Source organism: Periophthalmus magnuspinnatus, chromosome 17, assembly GCF_009829125.3.
Source record: "Periophthalmus magnuspinnatus isolate fPerMag1 chromosome 17, fPerMag1.2.pri, whole genome shotgun sequence".
Taxonomy (NCBI): Eukaryota; Metazoa; Chordata; class Actinopteri; order Gobiiformes; family Gobiidae; genus Periophthalmus; species Periophthalmus magnuspinnatus.
Genome location: NC_047142.1, coordinates 6,324,892 through 6,348,118, shown reverse-complemented (window position 1 = coordinate 6,348,118; position 23,227 = coordinate 6,324,892). Strand labels below are relative to the sequence as shown.

The 23,227-nt window shown below is 38.8% G+C and overlaps 4 protein-coding genes and 1 long non-coding RNA gene across 12 annotated transcripts; 3 read left to right on the top strand and 2 right to left on the bottom strand.

Moving 5' to 3' along the window:
- Positions 1-4,649: 4,649 nt before the first annotated feature.
- LOC117384978 (uncharacterized) lies at positions 4,650-5,135 on the top strand. The gene is made up of 3 exons (XR_004542537.2): positions 4,650-4,787; positions 4,878-4,986; positions 5,064-5,135. It is a non-coding gene; the product is annotated as an uncharacterized LOC117384978 (long non-coding RNA).
- Positions 5,136-6,121: 986 nt separating this feature from the next.
- On the top strand, positions 6,122-10,392 carry LOC117384975 (calpain-10-like). 2 transcript variants are annotated; one of them, XM_033982167.2, is made up of 13 exons: positions 6,122-6,367; positions 6,470-6,691; positions 6,820-6,951; positions 7,040-7,236; positions 7,321-7,541; positions 7,622-7,769; positions 7,846-8,012; positions 8,092-8,348; positions 8,430-8,632; positions 8,761-9,016; positions 9,168-9,358; positions 9,423-9,468; positions 9,696-10,392. In XM_033982167.2, exons 2-13 carry the CDS (start codon positions 6,548-6,550, stop codon positions 9,723-9,725), a joined length of 1,992 nt encoding a protein of 663 aa, XP_033838058.1. In that variant the 5' UTR covers positions 6,122-6,367; positions 6,470-6,547; the 3' UTR covers positions 9,726-10,392. The 2 variants fall into 2 exon arrangements, with proteins under 2 accessions (XP_033838058.1, XP_055084325.1); XM_055228350.1 differs by having other exon boundaries at positions 9,168-9,468; positions 9,696-10,329.
- Positions 10,393-10,794: 402 nt separating this feature from the next.
- Positions 10,795-13,899, top strand: LOC117384976 (eukaryotic translation initiation factor 4E type 2-like). Of its 7 annotated transcripts, none has more exons than XM_033982172.2 (8): positions 10,795-11,030; positions 11,694-11,805; positions 11,873-12,007; positions 12,082-12,186; positions 12,260-12,412; positions 12,487-12,627; positions 12,775-12,850; positions 12,967-13,899. In XM_033982172.2, exons 1-7 carry the CDS (start codon positions 11,011-11,013, stop codon positions 12,808-12,810), a joined length of 702 nt encoding a protein of 233 aa, XP_033838063.1. In that variant the 5' UTR covers positions 10,795-11,010; the 3' UTR covers positions 12,811-12,850; positions 12,967-13,899. The 7 variants fall into 7 exon arrangements, with proteins under 7 accessions (XP_033838063.1, XP_033838059.1, XP_033838062.1 ...); XM_033982168.2 differs by having other exon boundaries at positions 10,924-11,030; positions 12,487-12,623; positions 12,963-13,899; XM_033982171.2 differs by having other exon boundaries at positions 10,924-11,030; positions 12,963-13,899.
- A 142-nt stretch (positions 13,900-14,041) lies between these two features.
- LOC117385526 (phospholipid scramblase family member 5-like) lies at positions 14,042-16,999 on the bottom strand. The gene is made up of 7 exons (XM_033982815.2): positions 16,634-16,999; positions 16,491-16,568; positions 16,227-16,419; positions 15,065-15,176; positions 14,313-14,412; positions 14,157-14,215; positions 14,042-14,068 (listed from the first exon to the last, which is right to left on the bottom strand). The coding sequence occupies exons 1-7, from the start codon at positions 16,932-16,934 to the stop codon at positions 14,042-14,044; spliced, it is 870 nt and encodes a 289-aa protein (XP_033838706.2). The 5' UTR covers positions 16,935-16,999.
- A 1,750-nt stretch (positions 17,000-18,749) lies between these two features.
- LOC117385302 (acetylcholine receptor subunit gamma-like) lies at positions 18,750-21,691 on the bottom strand. Its single transcript, XM_055228748.1, has 10 exons — positions 21,623-21,691; positions 21,113-21,249; positions 20,998-21,042; positions 20,796-20,920; positions 20,308-20,463; positions 20,076-20,173; positions 19,593-19,793; positions 19,219-19,333; positions 18,990-19,133; positions 18,750-18,894 (listed from the first exon to the last, which is right to left on the bottom strand). The coding sequence occupies exons 1-10, from the start codon at positions 21,684-21,686 to the stop codon at positions 18,864-18,866; spliced, it is 1,116 nt and encodes a 371-aa protein (XP_055084723.1). The 5' UTR covers positions 21,687-21,691; the 3' UTR covers positions 18,750-18,863.
- Between the last annotated feature and the right edge of the window lie 1,536 nt (positions 21,692-23,227).

The window sequence follows — 23,227 nt, the reverse complement described above, 5'->3', positions numbered from 1 at the left end:
TTATAGAAAGTGAATTCAGTCTATTCTTCTTCTACTAGAATTATGAACGGGTTTGTGGATCAACAGAAATAGCATTTACCCCTAAACTACAAGATGTTTGAATACACTGACAGTTTTACAGTTTTTTATTATTATTTTTTTCTTTTGTTGTATACATCTTAGTTTTCCTATTTTCTCTACTTCTTCTCGTCTGGTGTTCAGAGTGTTCAGGGCAGAGGGAGATAGAGACACAAATAGCATTCTGGCTCTGAGCTTGTCCTCATCCTCCTCTCCACGGCTCTAATTGGCGGTTGTGTGTGCAGCAAGGGGGAAGGAAGCAGAGTGAATGTGTAATCATTTGGAGTCTCTTCTCCTTTAGACGTTTCATCCCTCTCTTTTTTGTTTGTCTAATTATACAGCGGGCTCGGTTATCTCTGCGTTAACTGTGTATCTGGCAACGTGTGAATGAGTGACAAGTCAGAACAAAGGACAGAAAGATTATAGCACTAAAGGAAATGATCACTAAGTGTGTTTTGTGCGGCGCTCCAGCTGCAAATGCGCTGGGACAAAGGGGAAGAGCTAATAGTGAAGTCGAATTGTTTTCACCTATGATGGAGGATTGCTCATTATTTGTGTGTGTGTGTGTGTGTGTGTACGCTACAGTGACAGAAGACCTGTCTGCTGATCTCAGGGCGTAATATGTTATAATGCTCGCTACACTGACGCCCCACAGCATCATGGGAAAACGTCTCTAACCTTCTCTGACCGTTTCGAACCAAAAGGCTTAAAGCGTTTCTCTAGTTTGAATTATGTCATAGATCAGTTCTTACAAAAACAAAAACAAAATTCTACAAAAATATATGAATTGTTTTGAGTGTATTATGTCACAAATGTAAAAAAAAAAAAACACCATTTATTCTCTTAACAATATTAGTAAAAGAAGTTAGAACACAGCAAAGGTGGAAATATAAACATGCTCATTTGAAAATATCAGATAAAGCAAAAGGCGTCTGCTGACAAAAGAACAAGCCCCACTCAAACACTGAACGTGAAACACATTCACACTTGTGCCGTTTAATGCATTGTTACAGCTTTTTGAGTCTTTCTACTTTGTATTTGATGATTCATTTCAATAAAGTCTATTTTAAATACAACATCTGAGTACCTTGTCATTATTTCATTTCATCAAACAACAATTTTTGATGCATTTTAGGGCCTGGTGCAGTTGTCCCTCCACGTGTATTATTCATAGTAAAGCTCTCAGTTCACTGGTGCAGAACAGTGGAGGTGATGTAATCTTCCAGCGTCTCTGGCCTTAAAGCTTCTAGTTTAGGACAGACTCATGCGACAAGGCCCAGACCGGACACACAGGGTGATCAGGGCCCAGCGTGAACATCATCACAGTCAACTGTCCAACAACCAAGAACAGGCTGAAATAAAACAACATTTTATTTGGTTGTTCTTAATAAAAAGTTGGCACGCAAATGTTGGTTTAGACGCAGTGTTTCCGGGGCCGTGGCCTTTTTACTGGAGTTTGAAGCAATTCTTCATTATGTGATTCTGCTGCCACCTACTGTTCAGTCAGGTTTTATCAGCACGGTGCAGATAAACTCAACTTTAGAACTCAGAGGAAATGTCCAAGTAAAATGTCAAAGCATGAAGGCCCTTTGTTTGTATGAAGGATAAAAAATGCATATTGTGTTTATTTGTTTTTAATTTTCATGGATTAATATATACTTTTTTTTTCTAATCTCTCCCTCTCTGTATATATATATATATATATATATATATATATATATATATATATATATATATATATATATATATATATATATATATATATATATATATATATATATATATATATATATATATATATATATATATCTCGGATATATATATATATATATATATCTCTCGGATATATATATATATATATATATATATATATATATATATATATATATATATATATCCGAATTTAGAATACGTTTCTTTACAGAGTCAATATGAGCTACAGTTACAAACTACAGTTTTTCTACCAGAAAAAAAGGAAAGTCAACAGTAAATGTGGTTAAAGGTTTAGCCGTAAGTGCCTAAATATAATGGGAATGTGTTGTATAATTATTGTAGAAATGACAAAAACAAATACCAGTCTCACAAAACATTTTTAATTGCATCTGTATTCATTTGTATCTTTAAACAAGACAGTATACAGTATACAAAATAATATTTCATATTGTAATATTTTACTATATACAAATCATTGACAAATGAATAAAAAAAATACACTTTACACTTGATCAGACTGAAGCGTACAAATATTTTCTCTATGTGTGAGTTCTTTTCATGTGAAGCATTTGTGCTTTATTCCTGAAATATGAGTAAAGATTATCAATTAATAAAAAAATATAGGCCTAATTAATCTTATTATTAAAAATCTGAACAGCCAACAGCCTTACCTGTATCGGTTTACATAATCAATCACCCAGTTTAAAGCCGGATCAAAACATGCCTTCCCTTTTTTCGTGTGGAAACTATACACAAACATATATTAGATTAATACAGTATGGATTAATTAAGTATAATATGTATAAGTATAGAGTGAAGAAATACTCACATAATAGCATTGATGCTGCAGTACTCTATGTCTGTTTGAATAGACACACCTGTGATCCTAGAAAAGGACAATTTCCCAGTAGAGTAACTGGTGCAACATGGAACATACACTGTGGGGAGGCAAAGAAATGATTAATGAAAGAAAACATTAAAAACACAAATTGAAACTATTTTGGAGTGTCTTTACCTCTAGATGTATAGAGAGTGCTGCTGAGAGGCAGCAGACACAGAGCAGAGAGCAGGAGCAGTGAGATCTGAGGGTTGGCTGAAACCATGTTGTCTGCAAAGTGCACGAGTGGAGAGAAGGGAAAAGCACCTGTCTTTATAAGTAGCACAGATCAAGTTTCCAGTTCTGCCTACATCGACAAAATTAAACCAAACCCCCACATATTCCCCCTCTCCGTGACAATAGGAGCAAAATTTCAGGGCTGTTTTAAGGTCAAAGGGGCATTTTTCTGTCCATACACATACGTTTCTTTTATTTGAATATTGTATTATATGCATGCCTTTTTATATATGGTAATACATAGCCATTTTTTATATTTATCATTCTTGCTTTATGTTGCATCATATCGCAAGAAAATTCCTACAGTAGAAAAAGGCAAGGCAGGTTTATATGTATAGCACAATTTGTACACAGTCATTAAAAGTGCTTTAAATGGTTAATGATCACATTTTTATATAACACTTTTCCACCTTCAAGACACTCAAAGCACTTTACATCAAGAAACCACTCACCTATTCACTCACACATTCATACTCCAGTGTACACAGACGGGCGGCGAGGGGGGTTCACTGGACACAACCACAGCATTCATCTTTGGGAGCTGAAATCACACTGCCAACCTGTGGGTCAGTGGAGCTGTTCTCTAAGAAAGACAATAGAATCCAATCACAGACAAATAAATAATCATCATGAAATTAACATTAAAATCTATATTTGTTTTTAAATGTATTTTTAATCATTTTACATTGTTCAATTTGTATTGTGTATGTATGTATGTACGGCGACCTTGAGAGCCTTGAAAGGCGCCTAACAAATAAAATGTATTATTATTAAAAGAGAAGAGGGTAGGATAAAAACCTTTCAGTCATATGCACAGCTAAAAATAACTGTTTTGAGGCTGGATTTAAACATTGTCACAGTAGAGGCCTGTCTCACATCTTCAAGTTTTACCTGCATAAAACTGAAACACTGATTCTCTATGTTTAGTCCTGAGTCTGGCACCAGCAGGAGGCCGGTCCCTGAAGTCCTCAGAGTTTGAGATGGTTCATGTGGCTTTAACATGATGGATATGTTCTTTGGTGCTGGTCCATGGAGAGACTTGAACACAAGCAGATCTAGAATGAACAGTCGTGTTTCATAAGTTTGAACAGAATCAGACAGAATGAAAACAGCATTTAGTTCTCTGCATTGACATCACATCTCTGAAGCAAATAAATAATTGCAGCCGCTTTGATTAAAATGCTACTTATCCGCAAATGTAGAATTAGTCTTTATTATAACTGATTTTACGCCGCTCTTAGTTTTAAGTCTATACCGAAATGCTATGTAAGCAGATAACATCAGCACATTTTAGTCTGGGTTCTTATCTGACATCAAACTGCACACGTTTGCAGTGGGCTGGTGGTGAGGTTTTGAGAAGGGGTCCTTTTCTAGGCCAAGAAACCTCAATAGGAGAAACAAGTGCGCCTTGGAGAACTAAGTAGGCCACTGAGAACTTTCTAAGTCTGTTTGGTTAAACTTTCCACGTCAGTCATTTTATCACTCATTCTTTTCCATTGTTAAAAATAGTATTTTTACATTTACATGTTGGGGTCATTGCAACCATGACTATGACGTTGTATAATGAAGTTGTGGTTAAGGTTTTTTCATTTATTCTGAACATGCATTGGACAATGCTTTACAGTACAATTTCCTGTCATGTCTTATCTTGTACTGCATAACTGCATCATCTATTCTACTAGGATGGGGCTTTTTGACCACCAATACATAAATAGGTCAGGACCTTACGTATTACAGGTCTTATTGTAAAAGGTGGGGCTAGACTACACATTTGAGTTTCAGTTGTCATCAAGTATAGTCCTACTGTGAGAAAGACTATTTTAACCAAGACGTTCAGGAAAGATGGCCAACCTGTCTGTGTACGCTACTCTGATGGTGGCGATTCTGATGCTTGGGGAAAGCAGTGAGTACAAATGTATTTTTGATATTGAAATATATATCTAAATGTGAAGTGCTCTGTAATGCAATCCTTAAAATCTTTTCTCATTTTCAGGTTCACATAAATGCTGCACAAAATATGATCAAATTAGACCCCCCATAAAAGCACTGAAATCTTATGTAGTTCAAGAAATAACAGAGTTGTGTGGCATCAGAGCTGTAATGTAAAAAAAATTAAAATATTATATTATTTCCTTTTGCTAAAGTAAGAACAACTAAATATTTTGCATTGTGTTTACAGATTCCAAACAGTGGTGCCTAAAAAAGGACCAGTGATACAAACTAAACCACTGTGTGCAGACCCTGACCGGCCCTGGGTGAAAAGGGCCATGGAAGTTGTTCCTCAGTATGATCTTTCTCCTCATTCAAAACCTGCTCTTTGATTCTGACGCAATCAGCTTCTGATAACCATTTTCCTCTCTTTTTTCTGTTTTAGCTTTGGTCACGGGATGAGAGAAAGGAACTGAACTAATATTTTCATTTGTATTATTATAACACACTTTTCAATTGGATTTCTGTATTGTTAAGTTGTAATTGTAACTATGTAAGCAGATAGCACAGTTTTATTTGTGGTTCTTATCTGACATCAAATCAAAGTATATATATGTTTATTGTGGACTGCTCTCAGTATGTCATGGTGTGAGAGGACATCTGTTTCTAGGCCAAAAAACCCTCAACACAAAATTCCCAGAAATCTCAACCTAAAAAATAGATTGAATTAACTTAGGAGCTATTCCCTCACTAAACTGTTCTGATTTAGGATTTATGCATTGGAAATGGCCAAATTCAGATTCCTTCTGAGGGAAAATTCCACATGTCTTTATGCTTGAACCTATAAAATGAATTTTATGTTCGCCCAAATTATGGGGGATTATGGGCATATTTAAAGTTACAGTTCCATTGCAGCATGCCGGATGTAATTGCCTGGGTTATGGTTATTATAGACATTGCATCATTTAAACTATGTGCCTTAGAAATAATGGCATAGTTAACTATGCAATGGCATAGTTAAAACATATTTTTAATACTTTCGTGACATTTGACATCCCTGTGCTCCTGTAGTTCTTGAACACTGGACTTTCCCCATTGGGATCTATAAAACTTACTTCATCTCACAGGTATATAGGTTTATTTCCTAACAAGTGAATATTTTGTGTTGAGTTTGTGTATGTTGTGTGCTTTATTATGATTGTATGTAAATATATACTGTATTTAAAATAAAAAACTTCCAAATCTCAATAAAAAAGTCTACTGCGTGTAATGGCGCCTATGACCGCTAGGTGGAGGTAGTGTTTCAGCGCACAGGAAGGATTCACCACATGAAACAGATGAGCGGAAGAGATTTGAGACAACTGCAGAAATGTGATGCGAAACCGGGAAGAATACTCATGTAACCCCTTTAATAATATAACTGATATATATCCTAGTAAGACCATCAAACAGGCAGTATTATAATGAGGAGATCAGTCAGTGCATGCAGTGTAAACAGAGCTAACGCTTAGCTTATGTTTTGATGGAGGAGGACACATACCAGACAAGAGGGAGGTAGGAATAAATTATAACAGAATAACGATGCTTGATTGTTGAGACTTGACGTAGCCAACCCTTTTCTATTCCTACATTACTCACAATTTCTCTGTTCCCCAGTGTAACGTGGAGGAGATGGTGATCCTAAGTGTTCATCCAGTGAGCTAGGACCTCTCTGTGGACTTACTTGAAGAAGCCATGGAGAGAGGAGGGAAAGCAGAGGATGAAGACGCCAGTTTGTTTGTGGACTCTGAATTTCCTGCAGATGACTCAGCCCTGTTGTCAGATTGCTCCACTCCCATCGCTAAACTGAAGGGCACCATCACCTGGCTGCGTCCCCAGGTCAGATGAAGCTCAGGCAAACCAATAATAATCGTCCTGTTTATAAATGGTTTATAACAGAAGATTGAATGTCTAAATCCACCTGGAATAAGACACTTTGTAAATCATCTCTGCGTTCTGTATTTCAGGAGATCTGCCAGTCACCAGAATTATTCCCTGAAGATATCAGCTTGGGTCATGCAAAGCAGGGTTTATTGGGAGACTGCTGGCTCCTTTGTGCCTGCACCGTCTTACTGCAAAACAAACATTTACTAAACAAGGTACAATGAGCAATAACAGTGAATATTTCTACATATCCCGCAGTGGCATGATGACACCAGTGAACTTATTAATATTTTAACTATGCAGGTGATTCCTCTAGACCAGCCTACATGGGGAGGCAGTGGATACAAAGGGTTTTTTCGTTTTTGTTTTTGGCAGTATGGTCACTGGAAAGATGTTATCATTGATGACCTTTTGCCATGCATTGATTTAAAACTATGCTTTTCACGGTGCCTTTCTCCAACTTCCTTTTGGGTAGCATTGTTGGAAAAAGCCTGTGCCAAGTGAGAAGTCATTGATATTTATATACATTTGTTGGTTTCATAGTAACAATGTACTGATAAGCTATTTTCTCTCATTTCTTTTAGGCACTATGGCTCTTATGAGAGACTTTGGGCAGGGAAAGTATCTGAGGCTTGGGTTGACCTTACTGGTAGCCTGGCAGAGCACTGGAGTTTGGGTAGCATTGGAACAGAAGAAGAAAATGTTAAACAACAAGACACAGATCCAGTCAGAAGGAGACCAGATCTTGTGAAGTTTGTGAGAGATAATTGCATACTTAGCTGCTCTATTAACAGCAGGACAACAGGTTAGAAGGCAACATTAAAATCTTTCAAAAAAACCCAAAACATACAGGATTTTGTTATTACTTACCTCTTGTTTAAACAGTTGAAGAGGCCACTGAGCTGGGTCAGTATCATGCCCTAAATGTCTTAGAGTGGCTTGAAGTGAGCACGGTGTCTGGAGACAAAGTACATCTTCTCCGGATTAGAAACCCCTGGGGCAGATGCTGTTGGACTGGGTCCTGGGGTGAAGGGTTTGTCTGCATGTTTTTTTTCTGTTTTTTTTTTCTATTTGATCTTCAGAAACCTTATTTGCATCTTTCCTTGCAGTGGTGATAATTGGAGCTCTCTTGATCCTCTATGTGCGATGGATTTGCAAGCAAGAATTTCACAAGGGGAATTCTGGTTGGATGAAGAAGAGTTCGTATCTATGTTTGATGATGTTACTGCAGGATATAAAGTTGATGAGAATGGACACATTAGAAGCATTTACTCAGGTATTTGTTTAAGCATGTTTTGGTTGTAAATGAAAAATTACTTTTTTGTTTAAATAGTCATCATCTGTCTGCTTTTCAGGAAACATGTTAGAACACCGTCACCAGCTGGCTGGTGAGTGGATAAAGGGATTCTCTGCTGGCGGTAGTAGGAACAGCAATAGCTACAGGACTAATCCAAAGTACTGGCTCAAAGTTAGAGAAAGAGGAGAGGTATTAGTATCACTCTTGCAGCATAAAGAAAATAAGAGGATGGACAAATCAGTACAAATGCTATGTGAAGACCTCAGAATGAATAAGCACCAGCATTACCAAGCTATTGCTCTGCACATTTGGAAGGTTTGCATTTACATAGTTAGCTCATGTTTCATGAAGACTCACCCGTCAATGGATAATAATTATCTTTTTGTTCTTTTCCAGGTGGAGAAGAAACATTTCAATTTAAGCCAAGTGTTAAATAAAGCTCCATTTGCTTCAACTCACTGCCATGCATATGATAGAGAAGTGGTCCTCCATCAGGAGCTTGAGCCTGGATACTACCTTATGATACCCAGCACTTACCAGCCAGAAGCTGAGGCCCAATTCCTTATAAGGGTCTTCTCTTCTTCATCCACTTCTCTCAGGTAATAAAAAAATCACATGAGGTCTAACCTGTCAAAGTTTCACAGGCATGTCCTTGCCTTTTCAAATACACAGCAGGTTTGTTTTTACTTATGATTTACAATAAATACAATGTTTGGTTACTCCACAGTGCATTGAAAAGCCCAGCTCGGTTACTGCCATTAACACTTGGTGGAGAATGGGAGAATAGTTACTTTCATGGAGCTTGGGTCAAGGGAAGCACTGCTGGAGGAAGCAGGAATTTCCATTCTCACTGGTGCAACCCACGCTTTCTGTTTAGTGTGTGCAATGACACCATGGAAACCCCAGGAGTCAACATCAAAATCACATTGCACCAAAACTCCCCTGAAAACGAATTACACCCAATTGGCTTTCACATCTACAAGGTGAGTCTGCTAGTACAAGTACTGGTACTTTGTAAAGCAAATCTAATTTGTTTCTGCACTAATCCACTGTGAAATGAGAGGGATTCCAAGCCAATTTAATAATCTCTGATTTATACTATACTCTTACTTTATCACTACTAAATCTTTATAGACTCAAGATGGGCTATCTCAGTCTGAGTCTTCAAAAAATGAACCTGTAGCCAGCTGTATTCCTCACTGCTACAACCAGGTTGTGACTCTACCGTGCAATCTTTCTCCTGGAGTTTACACCATTGTGCCATCTACATACGAGCCTGACTGCCCTGCCAACTTCTCCCTTTGCATATCTCAAAGGGTACACAGGTACGACCAGATTGTGGATAAAAACATGTTATTTCACTTACATTTTAATATACTGCTTTTTCAGGAAAGTGGTGAGATGTCAAGAGACGCTTGGAAGAGCCATTCAAGAGGTTTGTTAATTGACAATCATAGAACTATAAATATGTGGAATAATCAATAATTTCAAGTAGTGATCCACTGATAGCTGTATTTGTTTTGGATATTTGCTGTGATTCAGGAAAAAAAAATGCTGGGTTGGCTATCGCTTCTAGGATATAAATTTGGCCAATATGGAACATCTCATAATGTTTGAAAATATATATATATAAAGTACTAAATTATTTTTTCTTTGCGGCAGACATCTTGTACATCTTTGATGCAGAACTAGTGGTGACTTCTGCTCCACTGATGCTGACTAACCTCACTGTGGTCTCTGGCACATGATGAAAGAACTATATCTTCAGTCCATGTTTACCAGCCCAGCACTGTGTGCATGTCTATGTATGCTTGTGTGCCATGAATGTTTAGGAATGCAAGAAAGATTAGTGAGAATGTGTGTTGGAACTCATGGCCTATCAGGATCTGCTGAGGCTCTGGACTAGTGGGCAGTCACACACTTATCAGCCATTAGGACATCAGAGGCTGTCGGTGGGCTGGGCTGCTAATGAGCTATGACGGGACTGCCTGGTGTAAACAAACAGCCGCCATTGAAGGGCCCGCTGCTGCTCTTCCCCATTCACTCACTGGTGCGCTTTCTGGCCAAGAACAATGTCCTCTCTTATGAGAGGCACAGGGGGCATGGGGCGACTGATGGTTTCAAACAGGAGAGCCAACAAAATGACACCATAACGTGCCATACCATGCCAAAGCAGTCCTCCCATCTCTCCCTCTATTCATTAGGTTTATATACTCTTTAGTTACCCAACAGCAGGGTCATCAAGTTTACCCTACTGCCTTGGCTATATTTGAATAGTGCTTTCAAAAATTACCCCCTAAACATTATTTCATTTGGAGAGCTTGAGTTGTTAATTGTAACATTTTGTATTGTGTGACTGAATAAAAAAAAAAAACAACTACTTACTCTTTTTCAGGTCTGTTTTGTCTGTTAGCCTGTATAAATTTACACCACTTGTGTATCCACTATTAATTGTAAATGTTGTAATAGCAGATTATTGGATTGGTGCTGCACTCCCAGCTGGGTAGAGAGGGTGCACTCCCAGCTGGGTAGAGGGTGCAGAGAGGGTGCACTCCCAGCTGGGCAGAGGGTGCAGAGAGGGTGCACTCCCAGCTGGGCAGAGGGTGCAGAGAGGGTGCAGAGAGGGTGCAGAGAGGGTGCACTCCCAGCTGGGCAGAGGATGCAGAGAGGGTGCACTCTCAGCTGGGCAGAGGGTGCAGAGAGGGTGCACTCCCAGCTGGGCAGAGGGTGCAGAGAGGGTGCACTCCCAGCTGGGCAGAGGGTGCAGAGAGGGTGCACTCCCAGCTGGGCAGAGGGTGCAGAGAGGGTGCACTCTCAGCTGGGCAGAGGGCGCAGAGAGGGTGCACTCCCAGCTGGGCAGAGGGTGGCAGAGAGGAGTGAGCCCCAAGCCTGCACGCGTGCACACGCAATGCGCGCTGCCGTTCCGTGGGATTGCAGCAGGCTGTTTGGACTCCGAAATTATTTTACCTAGAAAATTATGAACAACAAATTTGACGCGTGAGTAACTGATTGTATTTGTATGATATCTTTCGAAGAGCGGGCTTCCTGTGACTTCCTGTTTCAAAGACTTGTCATCAGATAGCTTATGATTCCAGCAGCAGTTTCAGTTGCATGCTAAAGAGGTGTGTCAGATATAGCTTGGATCTGCAAATTTGGTTTTAGTCTCAAATTCAACATGGGAAAGAGGTGAGAACAAATGCTTATACATACCGACCACGGCTGATACCATATGTACCTTTGGATCTGTCCTGAATGTGTGTGTTGTTAGCTTTAGCTTAGCAGGAGGAGGGTAGGCCTCAAAGCCTCGGCCTAATGGTGTAAAACGCGCGGCGGAAACAACACGATGTTTAGCCTGGACACGAGTTAGCCGCCTGTTAGCTTCAAAGCCGCTAACAGGCGTAGGCTTGAATCATAGTATGTCCTCTTTTAAAAATTGATTTAGCCTAGTATGTAGTGTACCCACAGATACGAATTAATTCAGTAATGCTGTATTTGGCTTAGTTTGTCAGTACTTAAGATGAAAAGGTAGCCTGCTAAATAAATCCTACCATATGTGGAAGAGGAGACCATATGTGTAATATTACATTATTTTAGGAAGCCCACGTGTATTTTAAGTGTACAACTTAACAACTTGATAATCTGATTTACTCTCTCCTTCAGTTTGAAAGACGATGACAGTGGAGACCACGACCAGGACCAAGGCCCACCGAAAGACTGTGAGAAGGAAAAAATTGAAGACGAAGAAAAGGAGCAGAACAGCTCTAAGAAAAAGGTGAATGATCCTTTGTTTACACAGTGTGAAGAATTACTACGTAGGCTCATATGTCTTTTGTTTATAGATGGTGGTTCCAGGTGCAGGAGAGCATCCTCTGCAATACAACTACACTTTCTGGTACTCCAGACGCACTCCGGGGAGACCAGCCAGCACACAGAGCTATGAGCAGAATATCAAACAGATTGGCAGTTTTGCCTCGGTCCGTTAACCAACTATATGTTTTTAATAAAAACACCTTATGTTGTCCAATGGTTAATCCAAATTGTTCTTTAGGTGGAGCAGTTTTGGCGATTTTACAGTCACATGATTCGACCAGGTGACCTGACGGGGCACAGTGACTTTCATCTTTTCAAAGAGGGAATTAAACCTATGTGGGAGGTACAACCTGTTATTTCGAGTACATTGTGAAAATGTCTCAGTTGCTTATTTCACAAGGTATGGTTGTATTTAGGATGATGCCAACAAGATGGGGGGCAAATGGATCATACGTTTGAGGAAAGGTCTGGCATCTCGATGCTGGGAGAACCTCATTCTAGCAATGCTGGGTGAACAGTTTATGGTTGGAGAAGAAATCTGTGGTGCTGTAGTTTCAGTTCGCTTCCAGGTAATGCTAATTGTGGCATTTTATCTTCTTTGGTCTTGGCCTTGTGTTGTGTAAATTCATAAATTCATTCTCAGGAGGACATTATTTCTATCTGGAACAAAACTGCTAGCGACCAAGCGACAACCGCCCGAATTCGAGACACCCTTCGTAGAGTTCTGAACCTTCCTCCCAACACTATAATGGAGTATAAGACCCATACAGACAGCATTAAGTATGTATGTCTAACCTGTTTTATTATTTTCTGTCTTTCTTCTCTTTCTTAAGATGATATTAAGTTGTTTAATCTTGCTATGATTACCTCTGATTAATATTACATCTTACAGTGACACACTAATACATTTGCACTTTGGCTGTCTTTGCAGAGCATGGGAAGACTTCCATGGGCTGGTGAATGCTAGTGGTGGTCGATAACCCTCCTGCCTCGAAGTTGCAACATTGGCAAGTTTTTTTTTTTTTTTTTTTTTTTTTTTATAAAAATAAAAAAAGACAAAACTTCATTACAACAAAAATATGCATGTTGAAAGGTCTTTGCTGTTTGCTTTTGTGGCAGGTAGGCGTGTGCATTTGTGAGGTTCTGGGGGATTGCAAGCCCGGAGAGATATTCCTGCATGGACTGGCACTGCATAAAGACTTGAGAAGGTTAGAACTGGAAGAAGACGAGTCTTTGTTGTATCAAAACCAAAAAATGTTCAGCAGACGACAGACTGAACCAAGTCGACAAACATCTAATAGTTGGTCAACTAAAGCAGCCTTGGTCGCCCTGTTTTTGTAAAGCAAGTTACACATCTATGAACTTGCCACCAGAGGGAGGCTATGAGCTGGCTGTTAGCTGAGCTGTACGTGTTCTCAAAGTGCACTTGACAAAATACATCAAAACCAACCTGTTCATCTACATGGCCATTTATTGTTTAATATCACATTTCTTGTCTAGACTTTATCTGTTTTATTGGGACTCAAACAGGGTTGCGGTTACATGCCATTTTATTACAATGAAATTTATTTACAATACATTTGTTTGAATAGGAATTGCAATTACTTATTGTGTATTACCCACTGTATTTGTAAATGCAGTCCATTCAAACACTACACACTGATGTAAAATGTCTTTTTTTTTTTTTTTTTTTTCCCTGAAGTCAATTCCGAAGAGAGACTGAGCTGGCAGAAGGCCTTGTGTTTGAAGAGCATTTTTATAATGCCAAACACCTCAAAACCAGTTTCTCTTCAGCCGTTTTGTCTTTGCCATGGTTTTATGAATATGAAGAAATCTTTAACTGTTGTATATAAATGGTCTGAAAATGATTTTTATATTTTGTAGAAATTGCTGAGAGACTACATAACATTATCAGTCAAGACACATGTTTTAGATTAATGTCTAAATTCTGCTGAAACAATGCAGCCCAGCAAGTGATAAAACAAACAGCGTTGTCAGAGGTTAATAAAAGGCAGATTTATACCAATAAATGTCAAATATGCAGTTTCTTCAAGAAGTTTTTGTCTCCATCATTAGTTTGTTTTATTTATATACTGTCTGAGAAAAATCATCTCATGCATGTTTAATATATCCTGAGAATTTCTTGCTGAAGTTTTAGTAAGTCCTCTATCTCCAGTTTGGTTGTAGTAGCTTCTTTTTTAGCTCATTTCAAAGTACATATAACTCTGAAGAAGAAAATGGTTATTTTAAATGTTTGGGTTTTTTTTAGATAATAAATTTGCTATGTAAAGCAAAATGCAGAAACAAACATACCAATAGAAACGTTGCCCCCAACAACATAAGTTTTGTCTCCGATTCCATGTTCTGTGGAACTGAAGTGACAAATACGATACATTGTAGGGCAGTGTTGGTAACAATAGTCTTGGAACAAGGAACACAGAAGCTTGAAAGAGAAAAAGAAATTCTCACCATTTAATCCAAAATATTCATGGTCCATATTTTGTTTAAGACTAAAACCGGGCCACTTCTTCCATATTGTTCCAATTTTGTCTCCAGTGTTTGACATGATCTGAAGTTAATTTTGAAAAGTTAAATTTTTTTTTAAATACTTTTATTCATTAGTAATACAGACTGTCCATGAAGTCTCCTTACAATAAAATATAATATATATATATATATATATATATATATATATATATATATATATAATTTCAAAGGGAAATGATAAGATATCTTAACCAGAGTTGTTCTATTGTACTCAGTGGTTTCCAAAGTTTTCGCCTCATTTAATACATTTATATGGGCATCATTAGTCACTCGAACATGAAATACTCATGTTCATGTGTGCTGTTCATGTTCGCTGTAGCAGAGCCTCATTGATGGTTGCAATTGCATCTGTTAACTTTTACTTACTTCAGTAATGCCCCGTATCTTTATTCGATACACAATATCTTTAACATAACCCCGTAGAAATCCAGAGGTGTGATTATATGGTGAAAGTGATGGCCATGAAATTGGTCCATCACTTCAATCAAACCGTCTGTAAATGTTTGAGGAACTCACCAATATGCAGAACCCAATGTGATTAAAGACTTTTATAATGACAATACAATACAACTAATCTAATTAATATATCTTATCACTTGCGTTTGTAATTATATTTTAAAATTGTAAAGACACTTTATGGACATCCTGTATTCATTTTAATTCAAAGCACATACCTGGAAGTCTTGGTTGGATAAACAACGACATGGACAGCAAGGGCCTTGAAGTCTGAATGTCGCCACTCCACTTGCATCACACACTTCCAAAAGAGGGGTGAACATGCTCCACCTGTCAATAGCCATTGACAAAAGCCCAACCTCAATTCAGCAACAGTAATTTGATACAATTCGTTTATGTAAGCTGGCATCGAGCAACCACAGCAGAGGTCAGCGTAAATGCTCGGTTGACCACATTTTCAGCTGTCATGATTCTGCAATACCAAAATCCTTGTTCTCCTGGTGTTAGAGGAGTTCAATTTGTGCCATGCTTTATTTGAGGACAACTGAGAGAATATTTATACCAAGTAAACCTCTAACTTGAAATCCGAGAGGTCAGCTGTAATTTGTACCTTTGATTTACTGTTGATTGTAACAAAGACAGCTTGGGTAGCCAGAGTCAGATGAAGCATTAGACTTTGACTATGCAGGAGGCCAGTGCTGCCATTGCCCCCATTAGCCCAGCATTTCCCAAAGAAAAGATGCCACATTCCTCCAGTGGCTCTGGGCAGACAGCTGTGTGGTGCTTCTCCCCCCCCAGGTTTAGACCACAGCCCTACACTGTGGGACTCTACAGGCGCTCCGTGCTATTTAGAGACAAGGTTGGGCAACTACTAGAGCAATGGGTGGCCAGAGACATGGATAAAAGGCTCTCATGGCACAAAAGGCATGAGAGTGGAAATGCAAAATAGTATATACTCTCAAATTTGTACACACACAGACCGAGCAATCACATCAACCAATGTCCATGTACTATATGCCTTCAATCTATGATCCATTGACAAAAAAATGCATTGCGTAGTCCCACTCCTTCCTCCTTCATGCGAGTCCCTTGTTGTGATTCAGAATTTTTTTTTTTTTTAACCACATTCTAATCATTACTGACTTAAGAGCTGACTTAAGAGTAACACAGCTCAATTAAGTTGTGAGAATACGATTCTCACAACACATTATTGCCAAAATCACATCAGCAGTAACTTCACTGCGTTGTATGGAATTGATCAAACAATAGTTCAAAAATCATATGATTATGACTCTGAGTTGTGGTTGGTGGAAACTTTCTCACTGTTCATAATACTTGATCATCAAATCTAGTTCAGTATCCTAATTTAACATTACTTACCGTTGGCATACAATTCCTATGAGTTGTCTTTGAGCTGTATAGACTCTCATCTCCATAAGGCAGCAGCCTAAACAACATGCATCCATTCTGAAGGGTCTTTCAAAATAAAAGACTTGACGACCCTCACTATCAATGCCCTTAAGTGAGCAGGCTCTTGCTGGGCCACAACACTGAAGACACAAGCATGAACTCTCTAGGAAGAAAATGAAGAAAAAAAAAAGTTATGTTTGATAGGCATTAGTTTCATTAGTTTCATTTGCTTACCTTCTATAGCCACTAGCAGGTCCACCCTGTTGCTGTTGGCAGAGATACTGTAAACCCTCCTGGGAACACAGTGAGGACCTGCAATACTATAGTTTGAGAGAGGCTCATTTCAGTCAAAAATTCTCATTTGAATGTTTGCTTACCTTGTAGTTCTGGCCTGGCATTCACATGAAACTGCTCAACCAAATCCAAAATCGACAAGTCAATTCCTCGAACACCTGCAGGCCTCTTACCTACATGTCTCAGTTTCTTTGGTTCATTCTTGTTTTCTGAAAGTTCCTCGTGAGATTCCCAACAAGTACTCTTATCGTGCGTTTTAACTGACTCAACAAGGCACTCGCATGAAGTTCCATTTCTGTTTTGGTAAGTCTTGAAGATCATTTCGATGTGCTTCTCGCGCTCCAGGTGACCGAAGGGATGGGGCTGATTGGTCACGGCCGACATAGTGATAACCAGTGCAAGGAAAAAGGATAGATATCAGCAAGAGTTCATTGATGCTGTGGTCCAGTCCAGATGTCCCTGAGCAGTAGCATATCCTAAACTTGTGTGGGAGAAGTCACTTGGTTTGTGTTTGTTGTTTGTGTCTGAGGATTCTAACTCCCTCCTTTTCTCTCTCTGTCTCTGTTTCCATCCCAACCAGCCGGATCTGCCTTTTGTGGCTCTATAGAAAGGCACCATTCAGCCATGTAATTGTAATCCTGCTCTAGAGGTGGGGGCAATAGTGCACTGGCTTTTCATAAGAGGTGTAGAATGTGTTTTGGAAAAAAAAAAGATGCAATTTTAGGTAATTTACATAAACATATTAGCTTTATTGCACAATTGGTTGTACAATAACAAAAAGTATCAAAGACATCATATAGGTTCACCAGAGTAAATAAACATGTTCCATCATATATACACATATGATGATGTAGTAGAATGGATAAGCATTAAAATATTGTATTGTGTTTTTTATGCATCTTACCATTGACAAAGCTAAACACTAACATTAAGAGCAAGTGACACACATGACAAGTAAATGTGGCTTAGTGAGCAGATCCTAACATGTAGCTAACAAAAATACTGGTTGATATGTATTACCCCAGTGCTGGTATAGTTTCTCTCATGGTTTCTCCCATGCATCACTTCTCAGGCCATGAAGTCACTCTCTGTCAGGTTGCTTGTTGGGGGGAGGTAGGTCTTTGGGTCCCCAGGAAACGGTGAAGAGGGTGCTCTATTGAAATGTCCCATGAGAAAAATGGCCACTGTGCCAATCCAAAACACTAGAGCCATCACTATGAAACAGGCCCTGTCAATCACACGGGCCACAAGGAACCATTCTTCATTCTCCTGCAGTTACAAAAGTTAAGTCAAATGTCAAAAGGTTGAACACACTTTTTCACTTATGTCTTCTCTTTATTTTCATGACTATTTACATTTGTAGATTCTCACTGAAGACATCAGAATTATGAATGAATGTTCATCCAATGTTGTAAACAATAAGGAGTAAAATAACTCAAACACCTTCAAAATAGCCACCCTTTGCTTTAATCACTGCTTTACACTCTTGGCATTCCACTAATGACCCCTGATGGGACACATCTCTGAAGTGAGAACCATTTCAGGAGCGTTAATCATGAAGCTTCTTGAGAGAAGGCCACAGGTTTGCAGCAATGTCAACAAAGCAAAAGGTGGCTACTTTGAGGAATCGGCATCTAAAATATAAACATATTTAGAGTTATTTGGCCTTTTCCATACATAATTTCATAATCTCGCTTCTTATATTTGATGTCTTCAGTATGTAATATTGACAGTAGTAAATATAATGAAAAGATAGGAGAAGAACGTGTCTACAAACTTTAGGTACTGTACATTTATTTGCTTTTGAGCAATCTCCCTGTGGTAAAAATAAATGTTACTACTGAACTTACATTCTGAAATACATTCTTTTGTTTTGCCGCCGTTGCTATGTGCTTACAGGAACCTACACACTGCCTCAGCTCCACTGAAGCATTTGCCAAGCTGGCACAGAGATGCTCAGCTGTTCCCCCTTGAAGACCATTATCTAAGCAAGAAAAAAAATAATAATAATAACAGGAGAGCCAGTTGTTAATCTAAGGGTTTAGTTAGTCCTTTTTTTTAAATGAAATTAAATCAAATACTCACGCAACTTGTCCAGCACTGACTTCATTAGCCCGTTTCTCTCTTTCAGTCTTTTAAACATGAGTTCGGAGCGTGAGGTTTTGAGCATGTATTCCTCTGCTTTAGAGATGAGGGTCATTGAGCTGCGGCGTCGACAGTGAGGCATGTATGAACTGTTGTTGTCTGCTGCGTGACCGTTCCCTGTTTCAGAAATCATAGCCTGTTCTGGCATCCAAGGCTGCATCTGCATCCTTAATAGACGAGGCAAAGTGTTGAGGAGGATCTGTAAGTTATAAATGACTAATTAGAAATGCATTCAGGTCATCTATCAAATAAAGGAGTACATACAAAAGTTGCTTAGAGGAAAATGCCACTTACAAAATGGCTTGCTTTGGCCACAGTCTCACCTTTCGCACTTTGTCTGTCATTTTGTGAGTGTTTGGGGTTCTTTGGGAGACATTTAGGACTATCACACAGTTCATCACTACTGTAGTTGTCACTGACATCACAAACATCAAATATCTACAATTCAAAGATATGCAACTTATTAGTAAAAGAGCACGTTAAAAACAACTACAAAAGATATTACCGGTACTAGAAAACTTACTTTCCAATAAGAGGGACAGCTTGGGACGTCTCTGGAACCTTTTTAGCGATCAGGCACACGAAAACAGTTTGTCCCAGGAGAGTCGCAATGGACATGAAGCACTTCTGACCCCCGGCTGCAATGATTAGTTATGAGTTTTAAGAACTGGAAGCTTTTTATATTTCTCTCCCCTATTCATTGACTTAATATGGACACATTGGCTTAACACAGGCATGTCTTTGAACAGTGAGAGGAGGCTAGAACACCCAAAGAAAACACACCTGCCCAAGGACCAAACACACTCTGCTGTGGTGAGATCAATAACAATATAATCTATTCTGGATGCCATATGGAGGACTTTGTAACTATAGATAGGATAAAATGGTTGTAAGTACCTTTAGCTGGTAAATAGTAAACCAGCAGCCCGAGAGAGGAGAAAAGCACACAGGGAGCGATGATGTTGATGATATAGAAAAGTGGTTTTCTCTGAATGATGAGAAAGAAGACCACCTCTTGGTACTCCAGGTCATCTTTAGTGTACTGTGGGTTGATCAGCTTCTTTGCAGGTCTATGTTTAATCACCCACTCGCCATTTTCTAAAGTCAACAAAAATAATATAATGAAAACTATTTCACACAATGCTACAGGTTTCAATGTCACCATAGTGAGCTGCTTGTTAATAGTAATAATCCAGTAGTTGTTCATTAGACTGGTAGTTGTAATACTAATAAAGTCAGGAAAAACTATAGTAACAATAGTACACTTACAATAATACAATTTTGACTCTTAAAGTTGGAATATCTTTGTACTTTTACTTGAGCAGAAGTTTTACTCAAGTATTATTTGAGTGCCACTTGTGTATTCCATTCTGTATCTACCTGTAAAAGCCTCCGGGTCGATGTCCACCCACTCTAAAGTGTAGTTGTCCTCTTCTTTCAGAACAATCTCAATCTCGTTTGCACTGTACGTCTGGGAACTGTGAGAAAACGAGACAAGACTAATTGCGGCGTTCATTTACATATACAAAGCAGGTCATAAACAGTGCCATGGATACGAGAGACAGCCTAGATACTTTTGTTATGTTTCCTGTTTTTGATGAGGTCTACTTACCGGAACACCATAGTGCAGTTCTGCCAGTCAAAAGGAAAGTAGTTGACGATGATGGTGCATGCACTACGGTAAATAGCAGGAGGTAGCCAGTAGACACAACCATCAGGAGAGACCAGTGCATTGCAGTATAGAGCCACTTCAAACTGCCCGTCCACACTGCAGACAGACAATGGCAACAAGAGAAATGAGTACTGCACAGTAGCATGTACATTTGGTCTTTTGGTCAAATAATTTTCTAGTTGAATGCCAAAATAGTAAGTGATTATATTTTGGCAGTACTGTAGCATGAAGTATACTAACTTATGTTGTGTATGTTGTGTTTGGTAGAGGCCCGAGGGGACATAGTTGATGGTTTTGCTGTCATTTTTGTACCAGTCTTCCCTAAGGCAGCTGTGGTCGCAGAAGAAGCTTATTGGGAGTGAATAATCAGTGGATCATTATGACTAGAGTAATGTTATGTTGATGTAGCTGCGTGTCCTGAGACTCACTTGTTTTCCAGGATGATGTCGGGCAACCATATGCTTTGAGATGGCACTCTTAATGGAGATGTTATATTTCCATACAGAGCTGACCTGGGCATCTGGTCCCACCTCAGCCGATAGTCACACCACTGCTGCAAATGCCCAAACTGAACTGTTAAAAACTGAACTGAACGAACTATCCCAAATGTTGCAAATTTTATACAAATACCATTTCTATCCACACACTTGTCGTTAAGGCCTCCTCTTTTTCATTCTGTGGAGGTGATTTGGATTTGTTAGAACTTAGACATATGGCAAAACTGTTAAGAAATGCTCACACAGACCAGAGAAATGAGATTTGTCAGGGTCATCTTGATGTGCACTTTGGTAACATCTCCGCTGTTCTCCATGGGGCGGACATTTTTGTTATAGTCTTTCATCAAATCTTGAAACAACTCTGCTTCAAGATTAAGTGATGAAACTATGAGGACAAAGAGATTTTTAATAACATAAGAGCTAAATGAATGCTGAAAAAAATATAGAAATAGATATGCAGTTTGTTATAAATTCTAATTCCACTTAATAATTTAGTTTTGTGGAAAAGTTACAAGTAGTTGGGACAATGGTTGCAGAATAGTAGTTCAGAGTTCACAATTTTAACGTATAATATTATCTGTAACATGATTTATTTTACTGTCTAATAAAAATTAAAAAAAAATTCAAATTATTATGCTGTGAAACTATTGAAAAAATGAACCTCAACATAAATTATTATCGCTGCATAAAATATATTTAAATTTTAGTGAAATAGTAAATCCTGACATTATCAATATTATACGCGGCTGTTTTCTTACCTGTTGATGTGATTAGTATTATCCCGATGAAGACAGAGAGGCAGACAGGAAGTCCAGACTCCATTTGAATAATCACAGCTCACGGATACAGAGTTACGCTGGAGCCGAACGGTGCATGTGTGTATCACTATTTGTGAGAGTTTGTTTCCTAGCAGAAGTGGGCTAGTGCTGCTGGGATTCATTGAGCCATGGCTTTTTGGAAGGAGGGGCCAGATAATTGTTCTGCTAAAATGTGTGTGTATTTACAGCACAACATTGTCAGCTGTCACAACAACACACAGGCACCTATATTCTACATCACTTCCCCTGCTATGTGACAATACATCAGCCAACACATGGTGGTCTGTGGTCCTGGTCACAACACCTGTCACTGCCACTCCAGAGAGAGGAGGACAAGGCTGATGGCTGCTTTGTCTGCACATTTAGCATCGCACAAGGCTATATAAAGACAGCATTTTCAGGCAGAATGTGATTGTGGCTAAAAATGTTCTTGTATTTGTAAGAGTATGATGTGTTGACAGGTGGGAGCAGGACTCATGTAATGTGTGGGAAGACAGATGGTGAGACTTGTTTATTTGCGTCAGTCCTTTGGCGATGACAGATCAGGCCCTTGGGATAGTGCAACATTGTGAGTCATTAGAGAGGAAACGACAAGATGAGGGCTCAGTATTTAAAAGGGGTTAGTGACATTTCAGCTACTTAGGAAACACATACATAAATAGTTAGGTTTTCTGTTCTTTTTGGGGACTTGACATTGACTTATATTCAATTCAAATAGAGACTTAACCAGTTAAGTCTCTATTTTTGATTAACCTTGGTTTTGATTAACTAAAACCCCAACCTTAACATATTTTACCTCTAATTATTAAGGATTTACATCACTGATTCAAGAGGTTGAATTTTTGGAATAATTGCAAGTAACAACAGACAAGTGGGGAGAGATAGGGGCTAAAACATTAATTTAATATAACTATTTATTCACTATTTGTCACAAATTGTTTGAATGCAGACAAATACCCAAAGATTACTCTCGATGTCAGAGAAGCGGTCAGTGACTTGGGCTCTTGTTACACATCCTCATCCTGGAATGAGAAGGCAGGAGAAGATGGGAAGCGTTTCGGCAGTAGAGCAACTGCAATGTTGACGGGAACACTTCTCCACGAAGAGTCAGGGGACAGAGGTCAGCTCTGATCCACAGAGTAAAACTGCACCCCTGAGGAGCTGCTGCCCTCCTCTGCTCCTGCATTAGCTGAGACATACTAGAGCATTAACAGCTTGGCTCATGATGCTTCAAATGTCTGAGGCATGGTGCCATCGTAATACCACAGTAAGGCGGGACAAGAAATTACCATGTCAATCTACCAAGGGTTTATTTCATGTATTGTTTATTACAAAAATACAAATGGCCTCTCAATACAAATAAATATTATGTATAAAGAAATAATATATACAAACTGCATACTTTATTAGGCTCAGCCTTTCATATATGAATAATTTATATATTTACAGGTTTATAAGTTAAGTTTTGCTTCTATGAAACAGATACATTCATATTTAATCCTCATTACAGTGGCACGTCAGTCAGCCCTGTGTCTAGTCCCAGAT

Bases quoted from the DNA above. Each gene is read 5' to 3' on its own strand.
- LOC117385302 (XM_055228748.1), bottom strand. From the start codon at position 21,686: ATGGAGTCTGGACTTCCTGTCTGCCTCTCTGTCTTCATCGGGATAATA. The intron at 20,921-20,997 runs GTATTTGTATAA...GGGCATTTGCAG, and splicing joins CAAGTGTGTGGATAGAAATG to CAGTGGTGTGACTATCGGCT. The intron at 19,134-19,218 runs GTAAGTTTTCTA...TTTGAATTGTAG, and splicing joins GCTGTCCCTCTTATTGGAAA to ATATTTGATGTTTGTGATGT.
- LOC117385526 (XM_033982815.2), bottom strand. From the start codon at position 16,934: ATGTCGGCCGTGACCAATCAGCCCCATCCCTTCGGTCACCTGGAGCGC. The intron at 14,413-15,064 runs GTATGTGCTTTG...AATTAACTTCAG, and splicing joins TATCCAACCAAGACTTCCAG to ATCATGTCAAACACTGGAGA. The intron at 14,069-14,156 runs GTATGTTTGTTT...TTTCTTCTTCAG, and splicing joins TGGGGGCAACGTTTCTATTG to AGTTATATGTACTTTGAAAT.
- LOC117384975 (XM_055228350.1), top strand. From the start codon at position 6,548: ATGGAGAGAGGAGGGAAAGCAGAGGATGAAGACGCCAGTTTGTTTGTG. The intron at 7,237-7,320 runs GTGAGAAGTCAT...CATTTCTTTTAG, and splicing joins TTGGAAAAAGCCTGTGCCAA to GCACTATGGCTCTTATGAGA. The intron at 7,770-7,845 runs GTTTGTCTGCAT...CTTTCCTTGCAG, and splicing joins ACTGGGTCCTGGGGTGAAGG to TGGTGATAATTGGAGCTCTC.
- LOC117384976 (XM_033982168.2), top strand. From the start codon at position 11,011: ATGAACAACAAATTTGACGC. The intron at 11,806-11,872 runs GTGAATGATCCT...TTTTGTTTATAG, and splicing joins AGAACAGCTCTAAGAAAAAG to ATGGTGGTTCCAGGTGCAGG. The intron at 12,624-12,774 runs GTATGTATGTCT...CTGTCTTTGCAG, and splicing joins ACCCATACAGACAGCATTAA to AGCATGGGAAGACTTCCATG.